The sequence below is a fragment of the Schistocerca piceifrons genome, chromosome 1 (assembly GCF_021461385.2).
Source record: "Schistocerca piceifrons isolate TAMUIC-IGC-003096 chromosome 1, iqSchPice1.1, whole genome shotgun sequence".
Taxonomy (NCBI): Eukaryota; Metazoa; Arthropoda; class Insecta; order Orthoptera; family Acrididae; genus Schistocerca; species Schistocerca piceifrons.
Window position 1 is genome coordinate 1,170,131,528 of NC_060138.1, and position 25,538 is coordinate 1,170,157,065.

The 25,538-nt window shown below is 40.0% G+C and overlaps 1 protein-coding gene across 2 annotated transcripts in view; it reads left to right on the forward strand.

Annotated features, from left to right (window-relative positions):
• The window catches only part of LOC124801961 (scoloptoxin SSD14-like), a 477,660-nt gene that overhangs the window by 370,884 nt on the left and 81,238 nt on the right, over window positions 1-25,538 (forward strand). For both annotated transcript variants that reach the window (XM_047263112.1, XM_047263111.1), the window contains one exon: window positions 14,890-15,088. In XM_047263112.1, coding sequence (XP_047119068.1) covers window positions 14,890-15,088 — 199 coding nt within the window. The remainder of the gene's footprint in view (window positions 1-14,889; window positions 15,089-25,538) is intronic.

The window sequence follows — 25,538 nt, forward strand, 5'->3', positions numbered from 1 at the left end:
TTTTTGAGGATTTGGGGATTACAATATTCAATCTCACTATGACAAACCTGTGTTCAATAATCCCTACAACGGTTATGTTGCTGGTTATTAACTCAGGATTATTTGTTGCTAAGAGGTCCAGTGTGTTTTCACAACCATTTACTATTCGCGTGTGCTCATGAACTAACTGCTCAAAATAATTTTCAGAGAATGTGTTTAGCACAATTTCAGATGATATTTTATGCGTACCTCCAGAATTAAACATGTATTTTCTCCAACATATTGAGGGTGAATTAAAGTCACCACCAACTATTATTTTATTCTTGTCACATTTTTCAATATCACACTGACTTCACAATCTCCTTTTCCATAAAACCATCAGTTAGATTGTTGTAGCCAAAATTAAACAAACATGAGCACTTCCATCAGAGGCATGCTCACGGCTACTAAAATTCTGTGGACGTAACGTTAGCGACAGCCCCGGACGGTGCACAAGTCCCGCCCAATCACCCCCCTCCACACCAATCCATATCCTAAGCTCCGCACATGGTCTGCCGCATGTTCCAACATCAAAGTTGTTCATATCACAGATATGCCAGTCATAACAAGGGAGAAAATCAGTAGTTAGTACGAAATACAGTTTTTCCGGTACCATTGTGAAGAGAATTAGAGATATGTTCATTGAATGTGCGAGTTGAAAAATCATCAATAAGAATGAAAAATAAAAATGGTATCCACACTGTCTTTTTTATTTCATGAGCTTTCATCTGCACTGTATCAAAAAACCTGACATTTGTTAACTGCAGTGAGCGAAAATTTCCGTCACATCGCGTAGTGTAAGAAATTCTGTTGGGAAATATTAATTGGCGGTATCACCAAGGATGCTGTCCATTATCTCAATGGTCTAAAGTCAATGTTGTGCATAAACAAGGCAAAGTCGATGTCTTTGTTTGTTTCTGATTACCTCATTAAGACTAAAGAATATAAGAGTGGGATAATGTAGAAATGCGTAATGCAAGCAGTCAGATATTTATACAGTGACATTCTTCATTAATATTTGCCTGTGTAATGGGTGAGTTTGTACTTGTGAACTCTTATGACTGCTTGCTTATAGCAGACACGAGGTTACTTTGAGTTCTTCTTCAGTGTTTGAGAGCTTTAGAGCTGCCTATTGTTAAACATATGTACATAATTTCGTCAGTGTCATTCCAACACATGTTATCGTACTTTAATGACTGTTAGATATCAGTCTGTTAGCTATCAGTTTTGACAGCAGTTGGCCACAACAGTCAAGATTAGGTACCTTGTGTATGATAACTTTATTGAGAGTGCATATCTATGTTTCATTTTGACAGTATTACACAAACTGCTAAGAAGTACTAACAGCACAACACTGCTAGTATGAACAACCGCGGTAAAACAAAAAACGATGAACAAAAACACGACAGCGACGAGGACTACCAAAGATCATATTGATGCGCTCTTTGTTGGTGTGGCGGGGGTAGGTGTGGAGGGGTGGTAAGTGGGCGGGGCTTGTGAAAATGTCCGGGGCTGTCACTAACGTTTCCTTTCTATGGTACTCACAATATTCCAAAGAGTTTACAATCTTGACAAAAGAAGAATCTTCAACTTATATCATCGTATTATAAATGACTCCAGAAATAAATTTAGTAATTTGTGTGAGATTGTGCAGTTAATAATATGATTCTTAAGTATGCCAGATATTTTGTAATTTCAAATATTTCTAAAAGAAGAATAATTTTTACTGTACATACAGAGTGTAACAAATTAAGTTCTTTTTATACATTTTAGTGTGAAATATACATCGTATACAAAATCATATGAAATTCTTTTAGTTAAACAGCAGAGAATGTTCTTGGTATCAGTTATTTCTATACAGAAAAAAGGTAGTGTTACACGAGGGTGTCCCATTACAAATTGAATATATAGTGTGATACAGCTGGTACAAGGGTTATCATTGAAGGCAGTCCCAGTGTCAAGTTATCTGTCTTCATTTATGAATGTATACTTGTGTTGCTAGAAGCATAAAGCAATGCTGTGAGCTTTATTTCTGTGTACATTATTTCAAGTGGTGTGTAAGCCTTACCCACTACCCATACATTTTGTGGCCCTGTCAATGAAGAAACATATATAATTTTGGACAGCCCTTTTTTTACAGTTAAATATGGCGCCATGTGAATAGAAAACACTCAAAAGCCATTAGCAATGAGATTGAACAAATTTGCAGTGAAATTCAGGTTTTGGATCTCTCCCTTCTTGCAATTCAAAAAGTGGACACAGTGCAGTGCAAAGAACTGAATGCTAAAGCAGTAAACAATCTTGCTTCAGTTCAAAAAATTCAGACAACTGTGCCAACTACACACCACTATGAATTTGATCTTTCCATTACCCCAGGGAAGTGATGTTAATAGATTTGAAACTGTTGACTGTCCAGTGATTTCTTCTGCCTTGCAATTGCCCTCAGAAGTTAGAACTGCCTCTCCATTGGCTCATGCAGTTCTTCCACTCTGCATTGGCAGTTATTGGGCCCACTATTTGATTCATGGTTATAGAAAATATTATCGGGCACCAACAAGTTACTGCTGCCTGAGAACAATTACACTAGTGATCAGTAATTTAGTCCACTGGGTGACAGCATTAGTGTCGGGCATTAGTGCGCAACTCCCTTGTCTTCAGGTTTAACTTGTTTTGAAAGCTGTATTAATTGTTCACAGCAAAGAATCAACAGACCAAAGGCTTAGACAAGTGCTTTATCAAGAAAAAAGGATTAACAAAACCCTTTCAGAGCTCTGACAGCACACATGACATACGATAGACACAATTCTATTTCTTTATTTATTTATTAGTGTTTCATAAATCTCATATACAAGAGAATTGTGTGGATGTGGAATGAGTCATAATTACACATGAGAACAGTAGCCTACTTATAGATACTAATAGATACAATGTTAACATTTACAAACACAGGAATTTCTTAAAGTAAAACAGAGGTATAAAACAATACAATAATAAATTACAATTATTCCATAGTAAGTTCAAACTTTTCTAGAAGTCAAGTACGTGGTTACTCTGACATAGCTCATCATGTTCAGTTACTAAGTGACAACAGCAAATTTTACAAGTCAATGTTCCATATCTCACTTAAATATAGAAGTTTTTATGTTGAAGAATTCATCTAGAGAGTAAAAAGAGTGTTCCAGAAGATATTCTTTTAATTTATTTTTAAATTATGGTATTACAGTAGTAAGATTTTTTATGCCGATATGAAGAGCATTAAACATCTTTTTGCTTGAGTAGTGTACCCCTTTTTGTTCTAGGCCCAAGTTTTTTTCCATGCACATGCAACACGTGTTTTGACCTTGTGTCATTGTCACGATAGTCACTGTTAGTTTTGTGCAAGGGCAGGTTCTTAACTGAAAAGGACATAAGGGATAGGATACATTGTGATGTCAGTGTTAATATTTTGTGTCTTTTAAAAAGATTTATGCATGAACGATTTCTACACACTCCACTTAGAATTCAGATTGCTGTTTTCTGAGTGACGAATACTTTATTTCTCATTGGTTGATTTCCCCAAAACATTGTGCCACATGACAACAATGAATGAAAATAGTAAAAATAAGCAGCCTTGACAGCTTCAGTATTTGCAGTCACTGCTACAATACACAGAGCATAAGTTGCTGTACTAAGTATTTTTCTCAACTCCAGAATACGACACAACCAATTTAATTTATTAAATTTAGTGTCGATATGAAGGGTGATACCCTCTGCTTTCAGTCAGTTATGAATGACTGAAGATACTTTCCCATTGGCCTCTTAAACCATAATAGACAGCTTTTGAAAGGAGGATTTCATGCTTCACACAGTCAAAGCCCTTGGTTAAATCCCAAAATATACCAATTGAAGCTAATAAATTGTTCAGAGCTTCCAAAATATTATTGGTAAATGCAAATATAACATTGTCAATTGACAGCCATGCTTGGAATCTCAATTGACAATGGCTAAGAGCCTTGTGGATGTTCAGATGCTCCACAATTCTCTTATGTATAATTTTCTCAAGAACTTAGGAGAAACTTGTTAAAAGGGAAATCGAGCGGTCCTCTTTCTTGAGTAGAATGTTTCACATCTGCATACTTTATTCTGTCTGGGACGATATCTTGTTGAAGGGATTCATTAAATATAATTTATGAGAATGTTTAAGTACCTTAGAGGAAATATTATCAAAGACAAATTTTTGTTTGCATTTTAGTGATCATCATTTTCACCTCACTGACAGTAACTGGGGCTATATGCATTTGACTTATTCCGTCCAATCTCTTTCAGAAGGTACATAGCCTCATTGATCAAGTCCTTACAACTCATTTTTTCAGAAGCTGTTAGAAAGTGCTCATTAAGGACACTTGCAACTGCATTAGTATCTTTAATCAAACTACCACAATGTCTTATTTCTACCTTAGAAACACTATCATGTTTTTTCCCCAGCTCCATTTTGATAGCACCCCAGATGGTTTTTATTTTATTGTTTGAGTTATCTACACTCCTGGAAATGGAAAAAAGAACACATTGACACCGGTGTGTCAGGCCCACCATACTTGCTCCGGACACTGCGAGAGGGCTGTACAAGCAATGATCACACGCACGGCACAGCGGACACACCAGGAACCGCAGTGTTGGCCGTCAAATGACGCTAGCTGCGCAGCATTTGTGCACCGCCGCCGTCAGTGTCAGCCAGTTTGCCGTGGCATACGGAGCTCCATCGCAGTCTTTAACACTGGTAGCATGCCGCGACAGCGTGGACGTGAACCGTATGTGCAGTTGACGGACTTTGAGCGAGGGTGTATAGTGGGCATGCAGGAGGCCGGGTGGATGTACCGCCGAATTGCTCAACACGTGGGGCGTGAGGTCTCCACAGTACATCGATGTTGTCGCCAGTGGTCGGCGGAAGGTGCACGTGCCCATCGACCTGGGACTGGACCGCAGCGACGCACGGATGCACGCCAAGACCGTAGGATCCTACGCAGTGCCGTAGGGGACCGCACCACCACTTCCCAACAAATTAGGGACACTATTGCTCCTGGGGTATCGGCGAGGACCATTCGCAACCGTCTCCATGAAGCTGGGCTACGGTCCCGCACACCGTTAGGCCATCTTCCGCTCACGCCCCAACATCGTGCAGCCCACCTCCAGTGGTGTCGCGACAGGCGTGAACGGAGGAACGAATGGAGACGTGTCGTCTTCAGCGATGAGAGTCGCTTCTGCCTTGGTGCCAATGATGGTCGTATGCGTGTTTGGCGCCGTGCAGGTGAGCGCCACAATCAGGACTGCATACGACCGAGGCACACAGGGCCAACACCCGGCATCATGGTGTGGGGAGCGATCTCCTACACTGGCCGTACACCACTGGTGATCGTCGAGGGGACACTGAATAGTGCACGGTACATCCAAACCGTCATCGAACCCATCGTTCTACCATTCCTAGACCGGCAAGGGAACTTGCTGTTCCAACAGGACAATGCACGTCCGCATGTATCCCGTGCCACCCAACGTGCTCTAGAAGGTGTAAGTCAACTACCCTGGCCAGCAAGATCTCCGGATCTGTCCCCCATTGAGCATGTTTGGGACTGGATGAAGCGTCGTCTCACGCGGTCTGCACGTCCAGCACGAACGCTGGTCCAACTGAGGCGCCAGGTGAAAATGGCATGGCAAGCCGTTCCACAGGACTACATCCAGCATCTCTGCGATCGTCTCCATAGGAGAATAGCAGCCTGCATTGCTGCGAAAGGTGGATATACACTGTACTAGTGCTGACATTGTGCATGCTCTGTTGCCTGTGTCTATGTGCCTGTGGTTCTGTCAGTGTGATCATGTGATGCATCTGACCCCAGGAATGTGTCAATAAAGTTTCCCCTTCCTGGGACAATGAATTCACGGTGTTCTTATTTCAATTTCCAGGAGTGTATTTCGGATTTAATACGTAATGTTTTACAGCACCTTATAACTCTTTTCAGTATTTTACAATATGATCTATAATGTTCTTTTACAGCTGGCTCATCAGAACATCTTTGTGATAGATATAACTTTCTTTTTGTCTTACATGAAATTTTTATCCTTTTTGTAATCCAGGGTTTCATTTTGAAAGCCTGGGGATTCAGTAATTTCACAGGTTTTTTTATTTTTTATTTTTTTTATTATTTTTTTTATTAGAAATACTGCTTCAAAAATGGATAGATTGAATTTAATATTAACATTTCCTTAGTAATACATTTCGCTCCAGTCAGTCTGCTGCAAGCGCTTATTGAAATTCTCTAATGTGCCCACATTGATTGTTCTGAAAGACCTAAAAACTAGTTTACATTTAATGCTCGAACATATGTTATTAAGAGTAAGCAACTTTCCACCATGGTCAGTCAGACCATTGAGAATTTGACTTACAGTACTGTGACTACTATTAAACTTATCGATAAAGATGTTGTCAATGAGGCTTACACTGGTCTCTGTCACTTGGGTAGGAAATTCAACTACTGGAGTTAGATTAAATGTTTGTAACAAATGTTCTGGTTCTCTTCTAGTGGTGTTGTCTGTAAGGAAGTTTACATTAAAGTCACCCAAAATGACTAAATACTTGGCCTTTGAATATATTTTTAACAAAACTGATTCAAGCTGTTTTAAAAAACACACAAATTTTCCCTGCAGGAGCCCTATATATTGTCACCACCATAACCAACCAATTATCAGCAAAAATTTCAGATAAGAGGCTTCAAAATGAAAATCTTCACGATGAATACTTAAGTGATTTATGAGCTATACCCACTTTGATGTATACTACAGCACCACATTTCTCTCTATTTGCTCTACAGTAACTATCAGCTAGGACATAAACCTCCAAGTGAGGCATCAGCATGGCAGACTTTACATTCTGCTCTGTGAAACACAATAAATGGGCTTGGGCTAGGGAGTAATTTACATTTATGATGTGAGCCAAAAGCTCCACTTTATTTCTAAGGCTCCTGATATTTTGGTGGAATATACATAATTTATCATTCATAACAGATTTTAAGTTGCAGCATTTGGAGGTTAAATTAGTGTCTCACAATTAATAAGGACTGGTACTTGATTTACTGACAGGCCTCCTCTTATAGGCTATGTTTGTGCACACATTACTTACAAATTGACCAGAGTCTTGCCATGATTCTTGTTGCACTGTGAATATCAGCTCTTCCACCCCTGTCACTTTTCATAAGTGATGGTGTTGGACTGTTTGCTGGTGATGAGTTGGTTACTGCTTTTGACTGGCTATGTTGTTTAATTCCATACTATTGTGTAGCTTCTTGTGCATAAAAAATCCTGTTGATTGCAGTCTATGATGGTAGGGCCCCTGGTTTTATATAGTTCGCTACAAAGTTCCACTACCTGGTTCACCAAATTGTGCCTTCCATTTCTGTTTAAGTGGAGTCCATATCTGGTATGTTCTTCGTGCTTTATTTTGCTCATATCTGTTAGGTGCACATGATTAAATTTTTTATGCAACTTCTGTAGTTCGGAGTTGTAGTGCTCAATTTCTCTGTTCACACATGACCATTAAGGGAGATCATGCCACACTAGTACATTTATTAAGGTGACATTTGTGTTGTACAGTTTAGGCAATAACTTCCTGTAAGTTCCGAGTGCTGTCTTGCTCTCATTTTTGTAGACATCATTGACACTGCCTATAATTAAAAGTGATTGTCTTTTTTTCAGATTGTTTGTTTCTATCATAAGGTTTTCGAGTACAACACTTAATATTGCTCCAGGTTTAAATTTTGTGAAAACATAATACTCTCCATGTAGAGCATCATGAAGGGGAGTTGAAAGGCTTTTCTCATGACTGTTTGCATACAGTTACAATTTTTACTTGCACCCATCTGTTAGTATCTTTTTGTTTCACCTATTCTCATTAAATCCATTGCATTTACTGTCTCAGGAGGTTTATTGTTACATACTTGGTAATAGCACTACTTTCACAAGTGCAATTAGCACTGGCAGTGCACGATGACCAACCAGTGGACTAATTGCTAAAAGTAGCCAACAGCATATATGCAACACTGGATCACCAGCTGTCATAATGTCATCAGCAGATGATGTGCCATCCAACTCCGTCTGGTGGATGCCAAACTCGTCCGAAGAGAAAGTGCTGTAGTGTGGTTCCTTCACACTCCGAATGACTCCCCTGAGAAATTCTGAAGAGCTATGCAGTTTAGGTGATGCTGGCCAGACAGATATAACCCCACCTGCAGCCAGGAGGACCTAGGAGAGCTATCTTTCTGGCACACTGTAATGCTGCCCACCAAGATTATTGGTGACCTAGAAACAGCTCTATTAACATTTTTGGGTAGTATGACAGGCATGTTGCCGATAAAAATTGAAATTGACAAACCGTGTGCCTGTTCAAGTGATGACCATGATGTAAATTAGGCAAGACAAATCACAAATCAAACAAATTGCCACTCCAACCAACTTCCTGGTGTTGTGATGAGGAGTCAACACCATCAAGACCTTGCAAAATGGCAAAACCACAAAGGTCTCTATTGACTGGATCAAGCTAGTGTAGTCCTACCTTCACCTCTGCAATACACCATGCAGACGTCACAAGTTTCATCACACCTGGAGACACTGATGCAGAAACATCTTCACCACATCCAGCAGCTGCATTGACGCTGTGGCTAGATGTATGCACAAGACAGAGGTGATTGGTGACTGGGTGTGGGGGCTATGAACTATGAGAGGGTAATTAAACCAAAAACTGACTGTAGAGTGTGTTGCGATACGACAGTTATCTTTGATGTTAATCTCACGCACACACAAATGTGTAAAATAGTTACAAAGAGGTTTCAGAAAGAATTTCTCCAAAATTTTTACCATCACAACAACAGAATTACTCTTCTCAAACACTGTTCTGTGTGCTGTTACTGTCGTAGTTAATATACCAAAGTACTTCCCTGTCTGAGTTGTATCTTTTGGTTTATATTTCTTGTATAAATGCATAAATAGTATTTCACTAACACTCTGTCATATAAATATGCAGTCTGAACCATAAATTAAAGAAAATAGTAGGTCACAATGTATGGCATTTGCTATAATGCTAGATAAGAAACTTAAATACCACACACTTAAAAGCAGTTTTTATGAACTATAGTGGTGCATGTGCAAGTACCAGGTCATATAACAGATGGACACTTAATTAACAGCCTAAAATAGCAGGCTGTAACTGTAGAAAGAATATGTGAGAATTACAATAAGTGTGAAGGTATATTATAACAAAGGCAGTTACAGCATTAATGTTTATACATGTGATAAAATGACAATTTTTATTGTTTGTTTAAAAGTGCAGATCCTGAAATTTTATTGAATAGTGAGAAACTACATAACTACAACAAGAATCTTTCTCTGTAGTTGTGTGTTCAGCAAGCCTCACTGCAACTTAGAGGACTTGAGCTTTACCTAGGTGTTAGTAGTGCAATGTGGTCCACTCTGCCTCCTGAGGATGACTTTGTAGCCTCTTGAGGGAGATGTGGTGGCTACTGCTGTGGAAACCAATATGAATAGGCATGAGGAGAGTCTGCTAACTTTTCATCCAGTTCAGTTGTAATAGAGTCTGTACAGAGTGGTTGCTGAGATGCCACCACCAAAGGCACAGCCACAGACAGTGTGCAAAAACTGATAGAAAAAAAGAAACAGAGAAGAGAGACAATTTTAGATATTTATTACCATTTTAATGAAAATATGTTTAAGATTTTTTGATGTGTTCCACATCCATAAGGATAATTTTGCTTGGGATCTCTGGAAAGTATATTAGCATATTTGTTTCTCTTCATAAATACACTGAAGAGGTAAAGAAACTGGTACACCTGCCTAATATAGTGTGGGTATCCCGCAAGCATGCAGGAGTGCTGCATCATGACATGGTGTGGGCTCAACTAATGTCTGAAATAGTTCTGGGGGGAACTGAAACCATGAATCCTGCAGGGCTGTCCGTAAATCCATAAGAGTACAAGGGAGTGGAGATCTCTTCTGAACAGCACGTTGCAAGGCATCCCAGATATGCTCAACAATGTGCATATCTGGGAAGTTTGATGGCCAGAGGAAGTGTTTAAACTCAGAAGAGTGTTCCTGGAGACACTCTGTAGCAATTCTGGATGTGTGGGGTGCTGCATTGCCCTGCTGGAATTGCCTGAGTCTGCTGGAATGAACGAAGGAAATGCAGGTGATCAGATATGATGTTTACATATGTGTCACCTGTCGGAGTTGTATCTAGACGTCTCATAGCACTCCAACTTCACACACCCCACACCATTACCAGGCCTCCACTAGCTTAAATAGTACCCTGCTGATGTACAGGTCCGTGGATTGATGAGGTTGTCTCCATACCCGTACTCATCCATCCACTTGATACAATTTGAAATGAGATTTGTTCGACCAGGCAACATGTTTCCTGTTGTCAACAGTTCATTGTTGGTGTTGATGAGCCCAGGCAAGGCACAAACCTTTGTCATGCACTGATGAAGGGAATGTGAGTGGGTCTTCAGCTCCAAAAGTCTGTATCAATGGTGTTTCATTGAATGGTTCGCACTCTGACACTTGCTGATGGCCCAGCATTGAAATCTGCAGCAATTAGCAGAAGGGTTGCACTTCTGACACACTGAATGATTCTCTTCAGTCATTGTTGGTCGCTTTCTTGCAGGATCTTTTTCCAGCTGCAGTGATGTCAGAGATTTGATGTTTTACCAGATTCCTGATATTCACAGTATGGTACATTTGTGAAATGGTCATACGGAAAAATCCCCACTTCATCACTACCTCAGAGATGCTGTGTCCCATTGCTTGTTCGCCAGCTATAACACCACATTCAAACTCACTTAAATCTTGATAACTTGCCATTGTAGCAGGCAGTAACTGATCTAACAACTGTACCAGACACTTGTTGTCTTATATAAGCATTGTCAACCACAGTACCATATTCGGGCTGTTTGCATATCTCTGTATTTGAATATTCATGCCTGTAGCAGTATCTTTGGCACTTCAGTGTATTTAGTGTGTATTCTTGTTTTTCTGACATGTTCTATGCCCTAGACGATCTGCACACTGATCTATGAGATCCTATAGTAATGTAGTGAAATTGAAACAAGAACTTCATCGTTGAATAAGCAACCCTTGAACTTCTGCAGTGAATGAGAATGATTTAATAGCTTGATCAACAACTGTGGACATCCTCAGTATGTCAAGATAAGTGTCAACACAATAGTGTATCAATCCCTGCCCAAAGAACTTTTTTTGTCATTTACAGGTAACTCTTTTACATTTAGAGTACATTGCAATGTCTGAAATGATATTTAAATTTTGATCTTATATGGGGGTTGGAACTTAAATAGTGACAACTATTTATTCACAACTGATACAAAAGAGTTACATGTTACTGTCCTTCAAAGTTGTCGCCAGCATTGTGTAGAACCTGTTGCCAGTGTTGTGGAAGGCGTAGCATACCATTAGCAGAGCCTGTTCTGTTGATGGTGCGAATGGAGTGGTCAGCTGCCTGTCAAATCTCTGGAACAGTTCTGAAGCGAATGCCATGAAGCCAAAATTGAAACGCCAATCCAATGAGTGGCATCATTATGGGTCACCACGAAAGTCGAAAGTGCGTCAGAGCATCAGTATGGTGAAAGTTATGGTGATTCTTGTGTACGACTGTGATGGTATTATTCTAACATTACATTCCTCTGTGGAAGACTGTCAGTGCACAGTATTACTGTTCGTTTTTGGAGCATCACCTGTGACAATCTTTGCAAAATAAGCGTCAATACTTTCTGTGCAACCCACCCATCATTTTGCACGACAGTGCACAGGCGCATACAGCACAAGCTGTGGCTGCTCTGTTTGGTCGATTTGACTGTGAAGTACTGTACCATCCACCATACTCCCTGGATTTAAGTCCTTGTGACTTTGATTTGATTCTGAAGATGAAGGAACCACTTCGTGGCATTCGCTTCAGAACTGTTCCAGGCAGTAGACCGCTCCATTCACACCATCAACAGAACAGGCTCTGCTAATGGTATACTAAGTCTTCCACATCACTGGAAATGGGTTCTACACAACAGTGGTGATTACTTTGAAGGACAGTAACAGGTGAAAACATGTAACTCTTTTTGTATCGGTTGTGAATAAATAGTTGCCACTAAGTTCCAACACTCATATATGATTGGGAAAATTATACCACGTAGAATGTCACACAGTAGTTGCAGCCAAGTTAGTATCCTCATGGCTGCTATTGCAGGTGGCTCTGCCTTTGATGGGGTAGCAGCTGACTGTGACAGGAATGGAGTAGGTGTAAGCAGGAGGATGTATTGAACAGGTCTTGCATCTGGATCTATCACAGGGAATGAACCGTGGGGCAAGAGGTTGATAGCAGGAGTGGAATGGGGACCTGCAAGCACACCTACATAGTCCTTTCCCCTTTTCTTCTCACACCCACCACACAAGCACAACCTCCTGAGGCTGCGCCTAAGACCCCACCTTGTCCCTGTGATGTCTCTACACCCTTCTACAAACAGTGCTACAGTACTTCTCCCACCCATACCCTGCTATCCCTCTCCCTCCTCACCACATTCCCCATCTGTACCCACACTACCCATCCAAGTTAAGATCACTGTTCACCACAGTCAGCTCTTTGTGCTCTGAGATGGCAGTTATCATGTGAGTTGTGTCTGTAGGAATATATATATGTGTGTGTGTATAAGTATGTGTGTGTGTGTGTGTGTGTGTGTGTGTGTGTGTGTAGGACTCAGACAGTAAAATCTGACAGTCTTCTCTCAGAATGTGTGTCTACCGCTCGATGTCTCCTATATTTTGTGAGTAGCAGTATGTCCTGTTTCATGTTATTTGAATGTTGTTAATTTTGGGAAATTAGAAGAACAAAATTCTCATGTATCTTCAATGAACTCATGCCTGTGTGTAGCTAGTAGCTGCAAATTACAAATTCAACATTCTCTTACTCCTTTTGAAGTGGCTAATGAACTAGCATAACACTTGGTTGATAGTCTCACTCTTGTGAGCTGTAGTCCATACAGTGATTTTCTTGTGGTGTCATTATCACAACGAAACAATTGAACACATATGAACAGTTGGTAGTGTAAGCTCATGGCAATGACTTCTGAACGGGTTAGTAGAACATTAAAATTTGCATTATTTAATAAATTGCATAAAGTGTTTCCACATCATACACAAACAAGCAGTACCCATAGAACTGTCTGCTAACAGATCTCCCATGCTATACCCACACAGGTCCATCTCCTCCAACTACTCACATGAAACAGCTGCAAAGGAACACCCTCCTAATCAAGCAATATCATGCTGGAAAGGAACAACTTAACACATCCTTCACTAGTGCTTCAAATACCTATCATTGTCCTTGGAAATGAGAGACACTTTTCCCACAACTCTATATATGTCACTCAAAGTGGTATTCCAATGTTCACCGAACTTGTCCTGTTTCATTCTTATGCCACACATACTTCCAAACCTTTGCCACATGGGTTACATTCCTGTGGAAGTACCAGATGTGAACCCTCTCTATACACTCACCAAGCACATACTATTGTAATCCATTCACAAGCATGTGCTACCCTATCAGAGGCAGAGCCAACTGTGAAAGCAGTCATCTCATATGCCAGCTTTGCAGCAAATTTTGCACAGTCAATTATTTGGGCATGACCACTTACCCCATTAATCAGCTGTCCACCTAAATGAATGGGCACTCTAACTTTGGCACAGAAAGTGCAGCTATAAAACTCTTTGACTGTCTATCCATGGAAATAAAAGCCTGACAGATAAAGTGTTTTCAAACGTAGATTAAAAATGTTTCTGTTTAACAACTGCTTATATTCCAGAAAGGAATTCTTGAATACAAATAATATGCCACTTTTACAGAAAAAAAGCCTATAGAAGGCCAGTGTACATAAATATTGAATAACTGACTAACTGTGGCCAAGACCAATTCATCACCTAGTGACACAACACACTGCTGAGCACAGCATGCTCAACTTCAGTCATTGCTCTGCAACCCTTTACATCTAGATGCTCCATCCCAACACCAGATTCAGTGCAGTCTATCTTCTCCTCTGTTCTAGCTCCCCCTTCCAATACACTTCTTCACTTCAGTGTGAGCCACAAACAGCTCCCCCTGCCTACACCACTGCCACATTCCTGTCCCATCTCCTTGCTGCCTCTCCCTCCCAGCTGACAGCAAAATATACCTTCAGTTGTCCACCACCTCTATGCCCCTTTTCCCCTTTCATCAGTTTCAACAATCTCAGCTCCTCACTCCAGCTGACCTGCAACATCAGAAAGTTGAAGCCATATGTGTATATGGCTATGTTTGTGTATTCTAAACGTCAGCTCTGATAAAGGACACCATCCAGGAGCTTAGCAATGTTTTCAGTTTTATATATGTAGCTACTGCCCACTGAATACCTTAACTATATGGTGCATTGTCGTATTTACTCCTCTCTTTATTTAAATTGTCTACAGGTTTCTGTAACACAAAATTAAAACTCTTGTGCACCTCTGTGAAATAACCTGTAGTCTTTGACAGATGATTCCTTCTGTATAATATGACTATTTAAATAATTCTAGTCCAACCTACTTTAGCCAACAGCTGTCTGTCTCAAGTGTCTATAAAATAATTTTTGTTTTCAGACAGTACATTTTTAAAAATTACACACATATTTTTTTAATAATTTTGAATGGGGTACAGTTCAGCTATTCAATGAAAATGATCCATTTCTATGTTTATCGTACATCTACATATGTTATCTACACAAAATATTTAACTAAAATCATGTGTTCAATGTGCAATTCTAGGTGGGATGGCTGCTGCTGTGCCCGGTGAACTGAAAGGTTACTGGGAAGCATTTAGTGCCTATAAAAGTGGGAATGTAACATGGAGTGATCTTGTATACCCATCAGTTAAAATCTGCCAGGAAGGCTTTGAGGTTAGTTCCTACTTAGCAAACGTTCTTAAATCAAATGAGGACAGCATTAAGGAGAGTGAGACTCTTAGGTAAGTGACATTCACTTCAGCCTTAAAAGTCTGACTTCAAAAAGCAGCAGCAACATATAATAATGTGGCTGCATATTCAGTTGTAATGTGATTTATTTGTGATGATGAAAGAGAAACAATCCATCATTTTATAGATGAATTTAGATTTACCATTACCATAAATGACATGCAGGTGCTCTATCAAACAGGAAATTATTTACTAATTAAGAACTGAAGGCATATCCTCCTATCAGAATGTTGTTAAGTGTAATCCTTGTATAACATCATGATTTGGGGAACCACTGCCTCTTGTTAAACACTCTGATGACTCATCTTTTGCCATTAGCATTCTAAACTCTCACATTTTTCATGAAATAATATCCAGGCCAAAGTATCCTGATGCAAATCTGTGTGAGTGCTTTTCATCAGCTCCCTCTTTTTAAAGCCACTGTTTCCTTAACCTCCTCATCTGTATCTAAAACATTATTTTATATTTGGCTCCAAAATCTGCTGTATATTTTTAAAATAAGATACAGAACTTACATTTAAGGCGTTCCTAACAAGGAATTAAAGTGAGATGTTTCTCTGTGTATTATTATTCTATCAAATGTTTTGAAACACTCTCATTTAAACAGTTTCACTCCAGTCCTCAGGTTGCAGAAATTGGCAGCCTTCAGTCAAATAGCATATTTGCTTCAGCCCCACTTTCCAATCTATGAGAACCTACAAAATTGTAGTGAAGTAGCAGCAAAAACCCTATTGCTAAAAATGATGTACCTCTGTAGGGCAATAGCTGTATGAACCAAGCACACTGTTGACACACAAACCATGTGATGTTTGTTCAGTAGTAGTCATTTTGGTATGGTGCCACTTGTACGAAATGACAGTGTCACAATATTGTGCAAGTCTGAGGCTGAGGGAAATGCAGAATGTAGGAATGCATGAGGCAGAATTCATGTATCTCTCCTGGTTAATTCTTAAAGTGTCCTTTCCCACCCCATCCCCCTTCCCAGGCAGTTGAATAATTTCATTTGACACATTATTACAGTGGGTCTTTAGTCATTAAATGATCCTTTTTACACACAATGGATGTGTCAACTGTGTACAGAACTACTTTTGAATGTAAATAGAAATATTTAAGATCATTTACATGCATCAAAACCAGAAGAGGGCCTTGTACTGAGCCCTTCGGCACTCCATATTTTATATTAACAATATGAAAAGGATGGATTGCTGTTCACTATATAGAGGATGCATTGAGATCCAGACAGGCACAATGAAAAACTCTACTAAAATATAAAGCTTCTTCCAAAATAGAAAACACGCACAAAATTTTAAATTTTCACATTCACACAAGCACAGCTCGCACACACGTGGCCACTGTCCCAGATTACTGGAGCATCTGACATGAGCAATAATTTTCTGGGGTGGTGGGGTGGGTGGTGTGGGTAAGGAGGGGGCACGAAGTGGTCAAGGGAAGGCATAGCAGGGTATGAGTTGGGGAAAGACTTCGAGGTGCATTGGTGGGATAGAAGGCATGTGTAGTGCTACGGTGGAAGCAGGGAAGGGGATAGTAGTGGAAGACAGAGAGTAATGGAGGTTGAGCCCAAGGGGATTATAGGAACAAAGGATATGTTATAGTGTAGTTCCCTCCTACACAATTCAGAAAAGCTGGTGTTGGTAGGAAGAATTTGGAGGGCACGGTTGTGAAGCATTCATTAAAGTGAAATGCATCAAGTTTGGCAACATGTTCAGCTCTTCTTGGCCACAATTGGGCCATGACCATTCAATCAAACAGAGAAGCCACCAAGCCCATGCAATATCCTTGTCCAACCCTACTCCACCCCTGCTCCCATCCCTTGCCTCATTGCTCAAATCCCTGCAATAGAATTAGATGCAAGACCTGTCCATACACCCCCCCCCCCCCCACTACTATCTATTCCAGTCTTGTCACAGGCATCTCCTACCCCATAAGAAGCAGGTCAGCCTGTGGAAGCAGCCATGTGATCTGCAAACTAAGCTACAACAACTGTGCCACTTTCCACGTGGACATGACAACTAACAAGCTGTCTGTCCAAGCATGGTCACTGCTGAACTGTGGCTAAGAAACAGCTGGAGCAGCCAGTTGTTGAACACACTGCCCACAGCCTGTTCCATCTGGAATTTTCCTACCAACACTTACTTTATTGAATTATGCAGCTGGGAACTCTCCCTACAACATATCCTTCGCTCCTGAAACCCTCCGTCATCCCCACCCACAATCTTTGCTAATCCTTGTTCTCCACCTACATATTCCCTTATATGTTTCCTATGCAGCACTACAAATGCCTCCTATCCCATGAGTGCTTCTACTAGTCTTTTTCCTTCTCTACTTCCCTCCCATCCCTCATCCCACACCCTCTAGCATAGCTTTCTGACATTATATCTAGCAGCCCTGTCCTGCCTGTACATGTTGCTGCATGCTCCCACAAGCAGCACAGCATCTTTCCCCACCCCTACTCTACTATCCCTTCCCCTCCCCACTTCATGCAGTTATAGTTCTGCTCCAGTGTCCAGAGACAGTGACCATGTGTGTGAGAGTTGTGCTTGTGTGAATGTGAAAATGTAAAAATCAAGCAATGGAAAATCCATGATGGAATGTAACAGTACCAGAGAAGGAAAGTTGGAAAGTTGCTACTCGCCATATAGTGGAGATGCTGAGTTGTGATAGGCACAATAAAAAGATACACACAATTAAAGCTTTCAGCCATTAAGGCCTTCGTCAGCAGTAGACACACACACACACACACACACACACACACACACACACACACTCACATAAACGCAACTTGCACACATGTCTGCAGTCTCAGAGAGCTGAGACCACACTGCGAACAGCAGCACCAGTGCATGATGGGAGTGGCGACTGGGTGGGGGTAAGGAGGAGGCTGGGGTAGGGAGGGGGAGGGATAGTATGGTGAGAGTGGCAGACAGTCAAGTGTTGCAGTTTAGACAGAGGGCAGAAGAGAAGGTGCGGAGGGGGAGGGGGTAAGTAGCGGAAAGGAGAGAAAATAAAAGACTGGGTGTGATAGTGCTGCCCAATTCAGAAAAGCTGGTGTTGGTGGGAAGGATCCAAACGGCACAGGCTGCGAAGCAGTCAGTAAGATGAGGGATATCATGTTTGGCTGCCAAACATGATATCTCTCATCTTAATGACTGCTTCACAGCCTGTGCCATATGGATCCTTCCCACCAACACCAGCTTTTCTGAATGCTCCCGTAACCTCCTGGCCTCAACCTTCGTTAGTCACTGTCCTCATCCATCCATCCCACTCCCTGTTCCCATTCCAGCACTACACAGCCATCATTTTACCGCCACACACAGTCTTTTATTTTCTCTCCGTTCCACTACTTACCCCCTCCCCCCTCCACACATTCTCTCCTGCCCTCCATTTTAACTGCAACACTTGACTGTCTGCCACTCCCAACATACTATCCCTCCCCCTTTCCGCCCCAGCCTCCTCCATACCCCCACCCAGTCACCACTCCCATCATGCACTGGTGCTGCCACTCGCAGTGTGGTTTCAGCTCTCTGAGACTGCAGATGTGTGTGCAAGTTGCGCTTGCGTGTGTGTGTGTGTGTGTGTGTGTGTGCATGTGTGTAAGTGTGTCTACTGCTGACAAAGGCTTTAATGGCCGAAAGCTTTAACTGTGTGAATCTTTTTATTGTGCCTATCGTGACTCAGCATCTCCGCTATATGGTGAGTAACAACTTTCCTTCTCCAGTATTGAAAATATAAAAATATGTGTGTGTTTTCTAATTCAGAAGAAAGACTTTGTCTGAAAGCTTAATTTTTAGCAGTCTTTCTCCACTGTGCCTGCCTACAGCTCAGTGTCCCCTCTAGGTAGTGAGTAGCAATCTATCCTTTCCATATTGTTGTTATTTCATCCAGGACTTTCCATATTTTCTATTAGTTATTTTAGATTTGTGAACCGCACTTTCAGTTTTACGTAGCACAAACTGTTTTCAGTTATTCATGTAGGAATCTGTTAGGTCATAAGCAGGGCCTCTTATGCCAATGTTTGATAGCTTATCTAATAGGAGAGTAACTTTTACAAAGTCAAAACTTTCTTATGGTCTAGGTGTGTACCTGCAACACATTCTATGTTCTCGATGATGCTTGAAATCTCTTCAATTAGCTAAGCCACTGCTAGTTGATTTACGTTTTAGGAATCCATTTTGATTTTCAAACACTATATTGTGGTTGTTGAAAGAATTTATAATTCAATGATACAGGGTGGTCCATTGATAGTGACTGGGCCAAATATCTCACAAAATAAGCATCAAACAAAAAAACTACAAAAAATGAAACTCATCTAACCTGAAGGGGGAAACCAGACGGCGCTATGGTTGGCCTGAGATGGCGCCACCATAGGTCAAACAGATATCAACTGTGTTTTTTTAAATAGGAACCCCCATTTTTTATTACATACTCGTGTAGTACATAAAGAAATATGAAGGTTTTAGTTGGACCACTTTTTTTGGTTTGTGACAGATGGCGCTGTAATAGTCACAAACATATGGCACAAATTTTAGATGAGCAGTTGGTAACAGGTAGGGTTTTTAAATAGGAACGTTTGAACATTTCATTTCAGTTGTTCCAATGTGATACATGTACCTTTGTGAACTTATCATTTCTGAGAACGCATGCTTTTACAGTGTGATTACCTGTAAATACCACATTAATGCAGTAAATGTTCAAAATGATGTCCGTCAACCTCAATGCATTTGGCAATATGTGTAATGACATTCCTCTCAACAGTGAGTAGTTTGCCTTCCATAATTTTCACACATGCATTGATAATGCGCTGACGCATGTTGTCAGGCATTGTAGGTGGACCACGATAGCAAATATCCACAGAAAGAAATCCGGGGACATCAGATCCAGTGAACGTGCGGGCCATGGTATGGTGCTTCGATGACCAATCCACCTGTCATGAAATATGCTATTCAATACCACTTCAAGCGCATGCGAACTATGTGCTGGACATCCATCATGTTGGAAGTACATCGCCATTCAGTCATGCAGCGAAACATCTTGTAGTAACATCGGTAGAACATTATGTAGGAAATCAGCATACATTGCACCATTTAGATTGCCAGCCATGAAATAGGGGCCAATTATCCTTCCTCCCATAATGCTGCACCATACATTAACCCGCCAAGGTCGCTGACGTTCCACTTGTCACAGTCATCATGGATTTTCCATTGCCCAATAGTGCATATTATGCCAGTCTACGTTACCACTGTTGGTGAATAATGCTTTGTCGCTAAATAGAACGCATGCAAAAAATCCGTCATCATCCCACAATTTCCCTTGTGCCCAGTGGCAGAAGTGTACATGATGATCATAGTCGTCGCCATGCAGTTCCTGGTGCATAGAGGTATGGCACAGGTGCAATCGATGTTGATGTAGCATTCTCAACACTGACGTTTTTGAGATTCCTGATTCTCACACAATTTGTCTGCTCTGATGTTTGGATTAGCTGCGACAACAGCTAAAACACCTACTTGGGCATCATCATTTGTTGCAGGCCGTGGTTGATGTTTCACATGTGGCTGAAGACTTCCTGTTTCCTTAAATAACATAACTATCAGTCGAACGGTCCGGACACTTGGATGATGTCATCCAGGATACCAAGCAGCATACGTAGCACACGCCCGTTGGGCATTTTGATCACAATAGCCATACATCAACATGATACCGACCTTTTTCACAATTGGTAAACGGTTCATTTTAACACGGGAAATGTATCACGAAGCAAATACCATCTGCACTGGCGGAATGTTACGTGATATCATGCACTTACACGTTTGTGACTATTACAGCGCCATCTGTCACAAAGCAAAAAAAGTGGTCCAACTAAAACATTCATATTTCTTTATGTACTACACGAATATGTAATAAAAATGTGGGTTCCTATTTTTAAAAAACCGCAATTGATATCTGTTTGACCTATGGCAGCGCCATCTAGAGAGCCAACCATAGTGCCATCTGGTTTCCCCCTTCAAGCTAGACAAGTTTCGTTCTTTGTAGTTTTTTTGTTTGATGCTTATTTCATGAGGTATTTGGTCCAGTCATGATCAGTGGACCACCTTGTATATGACTTATAAAACTATTTTGGAAGTGATGAAAATTGTCAAGATAGGCCTATAATATTCAGTTTTGTACTTGTCAACTTTTTTAGAGATCAGTGTTACCTGGACTGTTTTTAGTCTGTGGGAAGGTGCTAGGTTCTATTATGTTATTTGCTGCTAAAGACGGAGATCCAGAGACATTTTGTGTGCACACTTTTAATGCAGTAATTTTGATGCCATTGTTCCCAGCAGAAATGGAGGGTTTTAAAGAGCTAATGATGTTCATTATTTCTTTGCAATTTCTGGGATCTAGGTATAGGCTCTCCTACTGAAGAAAAGTATCCATTGAATATGTTTGCAATTTCAAGTTGACCTTTTATGAACATTCCATTGTGGTTAATAATGAACTCCCAGCAGTACTTGTCTGTGCATGTTCAAAACTGTTCATCATGGCCCAGACACCAGCAGTAATATTGTGTCAAGCCTGAAGCTTGTTTGCAACATAAATGCTCCCAGTCAGTCTTAATAAATCTAAATAGTATTCATGGTAAATTCTGATGTCTTCCCTTAGTTTGAGATTTTCTTTGTCATTCAACACTGAACTATTGAAGAATTTTAATTATAATTAAATAATTTAATTGTTATAACATGTTTTAATATAATTGTCATTTTATTTAAACAAGTTTACAGTATAAATCTTCATCATCATCAGCAGCAGCAGCAACAAATTCGATCACTTGATAATGTGGCCTCTTTGAGTTGGTGTGATTTCTGCCAATCTTGAGCTTCCTGTTGCCAATTCAATCATAAGTTGTTTTTTTTTTCCATATCGGAAATATAGATTGCTACTTACCGTAAAGAAGACACATCAAGTTGCAGATAGGTACAATTAGAAGACATTCACATATAGCTTTCAGCCACAGCCTTCATCAGTAAAGAGTTACTAAACACAGCCTTCCGAAATGCCTTCACAAAAGATGACAAAGTAAATATTCCAGCATTCAAACCAAGAACAGCTGCCATCATGAGTAACAAAGAAGTAAATATCCTCAGACTTGTGAATCAACTTAAATCACTTAATAAAAGCAAGTCTTCTGGTCCAGACTGAATACCAATTAGGTTCTTTTCCGAGTATGCTGATGCATTAGCTTCATACTTAACAATCATATACAACTGTTCACTCGATGAAAGATACGTACCCAAAGACTGGAAAGTTGCACAGATCACACCAATATTCAGGAAAGGTAGTAGGATTAATCCACTAAATTACAGGCCCATATCATTAATGTTGATAAGCAGCAGGATTTTGGAACATATATTGTGTTCGAACATTATGAATTACCTCGAAGAAAATGGCCTATTGACACACAGACAACATGGATTTAGAAAACATCATTCTTGTGAAACACAACTAGCTCTTTATTCATGTGAAGTGTTGAGTGATATTGACAAGGGATTTCAGACTGATTCCTTATTTCTGGATTTCTGGAAGGCTTTTGACACTGTACCACACAAGAGGCTTGTAGAGAAATGGCGTGCTTACGGAATTTCATCTCAGTTATGTGACAGGATTTATGATTTACTGTCAGAGAGGTCACAGTTCATAGTAACTGACAGAAAGTCATTGATTCAAACTGAAGTGATTTCTGGCATTCCCCAAGGTAGTGTTATATGCCCTTTGATGTTCCTTATCTGTATAAACAATTTGGGAGTCAGTCTGAGCAGCCATCTTAGAATGTTTGCAGATGATGCTGTCGTTTATTGAGTAATAAAGCCATCAGAAGATTGAAACAAACTGCAAAATGATTTAGAAAAGATATCTGAATGTTGCAAAAATTGGCAGTCAACCCTAAATAATGAAAAGTTTGAGGTCATCCACATAAGTGCTAAAAGGAATCCATTAAACTTTGGTTACATGGTAACTCAGTCAAATCTAAAGGCATAAATTCAACTAAATACCTAGGAATTACAATTATGAACAACTTAAATTGGAAGGAACACATAGAAAATGTTGTGAGGAAGGCTAACCAAAGACTGCATTTTATTGGCAGGACATTTAGAAAATGCCTACACTATGCTTGTCTGTCCTCTTTTAGAATACTGCTGCATTTTGTGGGATCCTTACCAGATAGGACTGACAGAGTACATCGAAAAAGTTAAAGAAGGGCAGCATGTTTTGTATTATCATGAAATATGGGAGAGAATGTTACTGAAATGATACAGGGTTTGGGCTGTACATAAAAAGAAAGGCATTTTTCGATGCAACAGTATCGTCTCACTAAATTCCAATCACCAACTTTCTCCTCCGAATGCAAAAATATTTTGTTGACATCAGCCTACGTAGGGAGAAATGATCACCATGATAAAATAAGGGAAATCAGAGCTCTTACAGAAAGATAAAGGTGTTTGATCTTTCCGCGCACTGTACGAGATTGTAATAATAGAGAATTGTGAAGATGGTTCGATGAACCCTCTGCCAAGCACCTAAATGTGATTTGCAGAGTATTCATGTAGATGTAGATGCAACTTGATGTGTCTTCTTTATGGTAAATAGCAATCTATATCTTCCTATATTGTTGATATTCCTACCTGGAGTTTCCATTGCTTGGTTTTGTCATAGTTCATTTTTAGGCCACCCTCAGGGCAGACTGATGCAAGTTCAATAACCAGTACCTGAAGTTATTCTATAGTATAAACAATGATCACATTTCCTGTAAATAAGATCTCCTAACCAACGTTATACTTTCACATACTTGAGGCTCATGTCTGCAGGAAGACATTTAATTGTAATAAAAAAATGTTGCAATTAAGAAACAGAGAAAATTGGCTACTAAACAACTAAAAATGTAGAAATGAGTTCATACTGAACTGAAACAGTTGTTGCAGAATGAGGAGGAGCATAAATTAGGACAAGGCAGTGAATGAGATGAAATGTTTCTACTTTTTAGCAGAACATAAAATGATTGAAAGTAAATATTGTATGCCAAAGTGGCATTCATACTGGATTCCTACATTTTGCTAAGACTGTGGTATAAGTTACTCTGAGTGCATTAGTTTTAATAAGGAGAAATCAACAGATGCGACACAAGGCTCATGCATATTCCAAGGTAGTTCCAGTAAAAATATCATAACTCTGGAAATAAACAACCAAATGGCCTCAATGATCAAGATGTCTGTACACTCTAGACAGCCCACTTAAAAGTAAAGCTTTGTCGCTCACCACTAAGATGAAGATATATAACACCATTATCTGCACTGTGATACTGTATGGTTCAGAAAGCTGGATGCTTAGCAAGAAAGAAAGAAAAAACTGAATGTTTTCAAAAGAAAAGTGACAAGAAAAATGTGGAGATCTGTGTTGGTGAATGGAATATGGAGAGCTCAAAAGAACACTGAAATTTATCAGTTAATGAAGCAGCCCACAGTCATCTAGAAATTAAAAAGTAGGAGACTGCAATGGGCTGGGCATGTGGCTAGAATGGAAACAAACAGAATTCCTAAGAAGGCATTTGACAGCATTCTCCAAGCAACAAAACCATTGGGTCAACCTTGCAATGGTGGAAAGGTGACATAAAGAAGGACGTTGCAGAATTAGGAATCCCTGGATGGTGGAGCGAGACAATGAGAGATAGAAGAAGGTGGAAGCATATTGCGGATGCAGCATATGGTCTGTGATCACTGAAAAGAAGAAGAAGTTCCATGGAACATTTACTATTCATGGTATATTACAGTAACAGATATTGCAGGATGGAAACAATAAACAAAAATTAAGGAAAGCAACCACTCACCTGCTCCTATTCCTATACACCACATCAGTCATCTACAGGTGGGTGATTGTGTTTCTTTATTGTTTAAGATACACACAAATTACCTGGAGAATAATATCAGAAACTCTCTGAGGCTGATCACAGATGATACTGTTGTAAAAAGAGAAGTCACAAAACCCTGAAACTTTAGCAAAATTCAGGAAGCCCTTCAAAGGTTCAGCTTTTGGTACAAGGACTACCCACCGATCTTCAACATGAATAGGTATGATATACTACACACAAATATGTGGAGTAGCAATTATTGTTAGATTAGAGAATTGGGGACTAAGAACTGGAAACAACTGCAACTGTTAAATATTTGGAAGTGTATATCTTATAACTAGCCGGTAATTAGATGACTAAACTAAGATTTTAATCTCTTGCCAGCTATTGAAAAGTCACCTTTGCTGAAATAAAATATTTGTAGCCTGACTGTTATCTGCTTGCTGAAATAAGTTTGTAGTACTCTAATTACCAATTAATGAAGGTGACACATATTTGGCTTTAACTTTTCTATCTATTCATAAAACTGAAGAATTTACCATGAA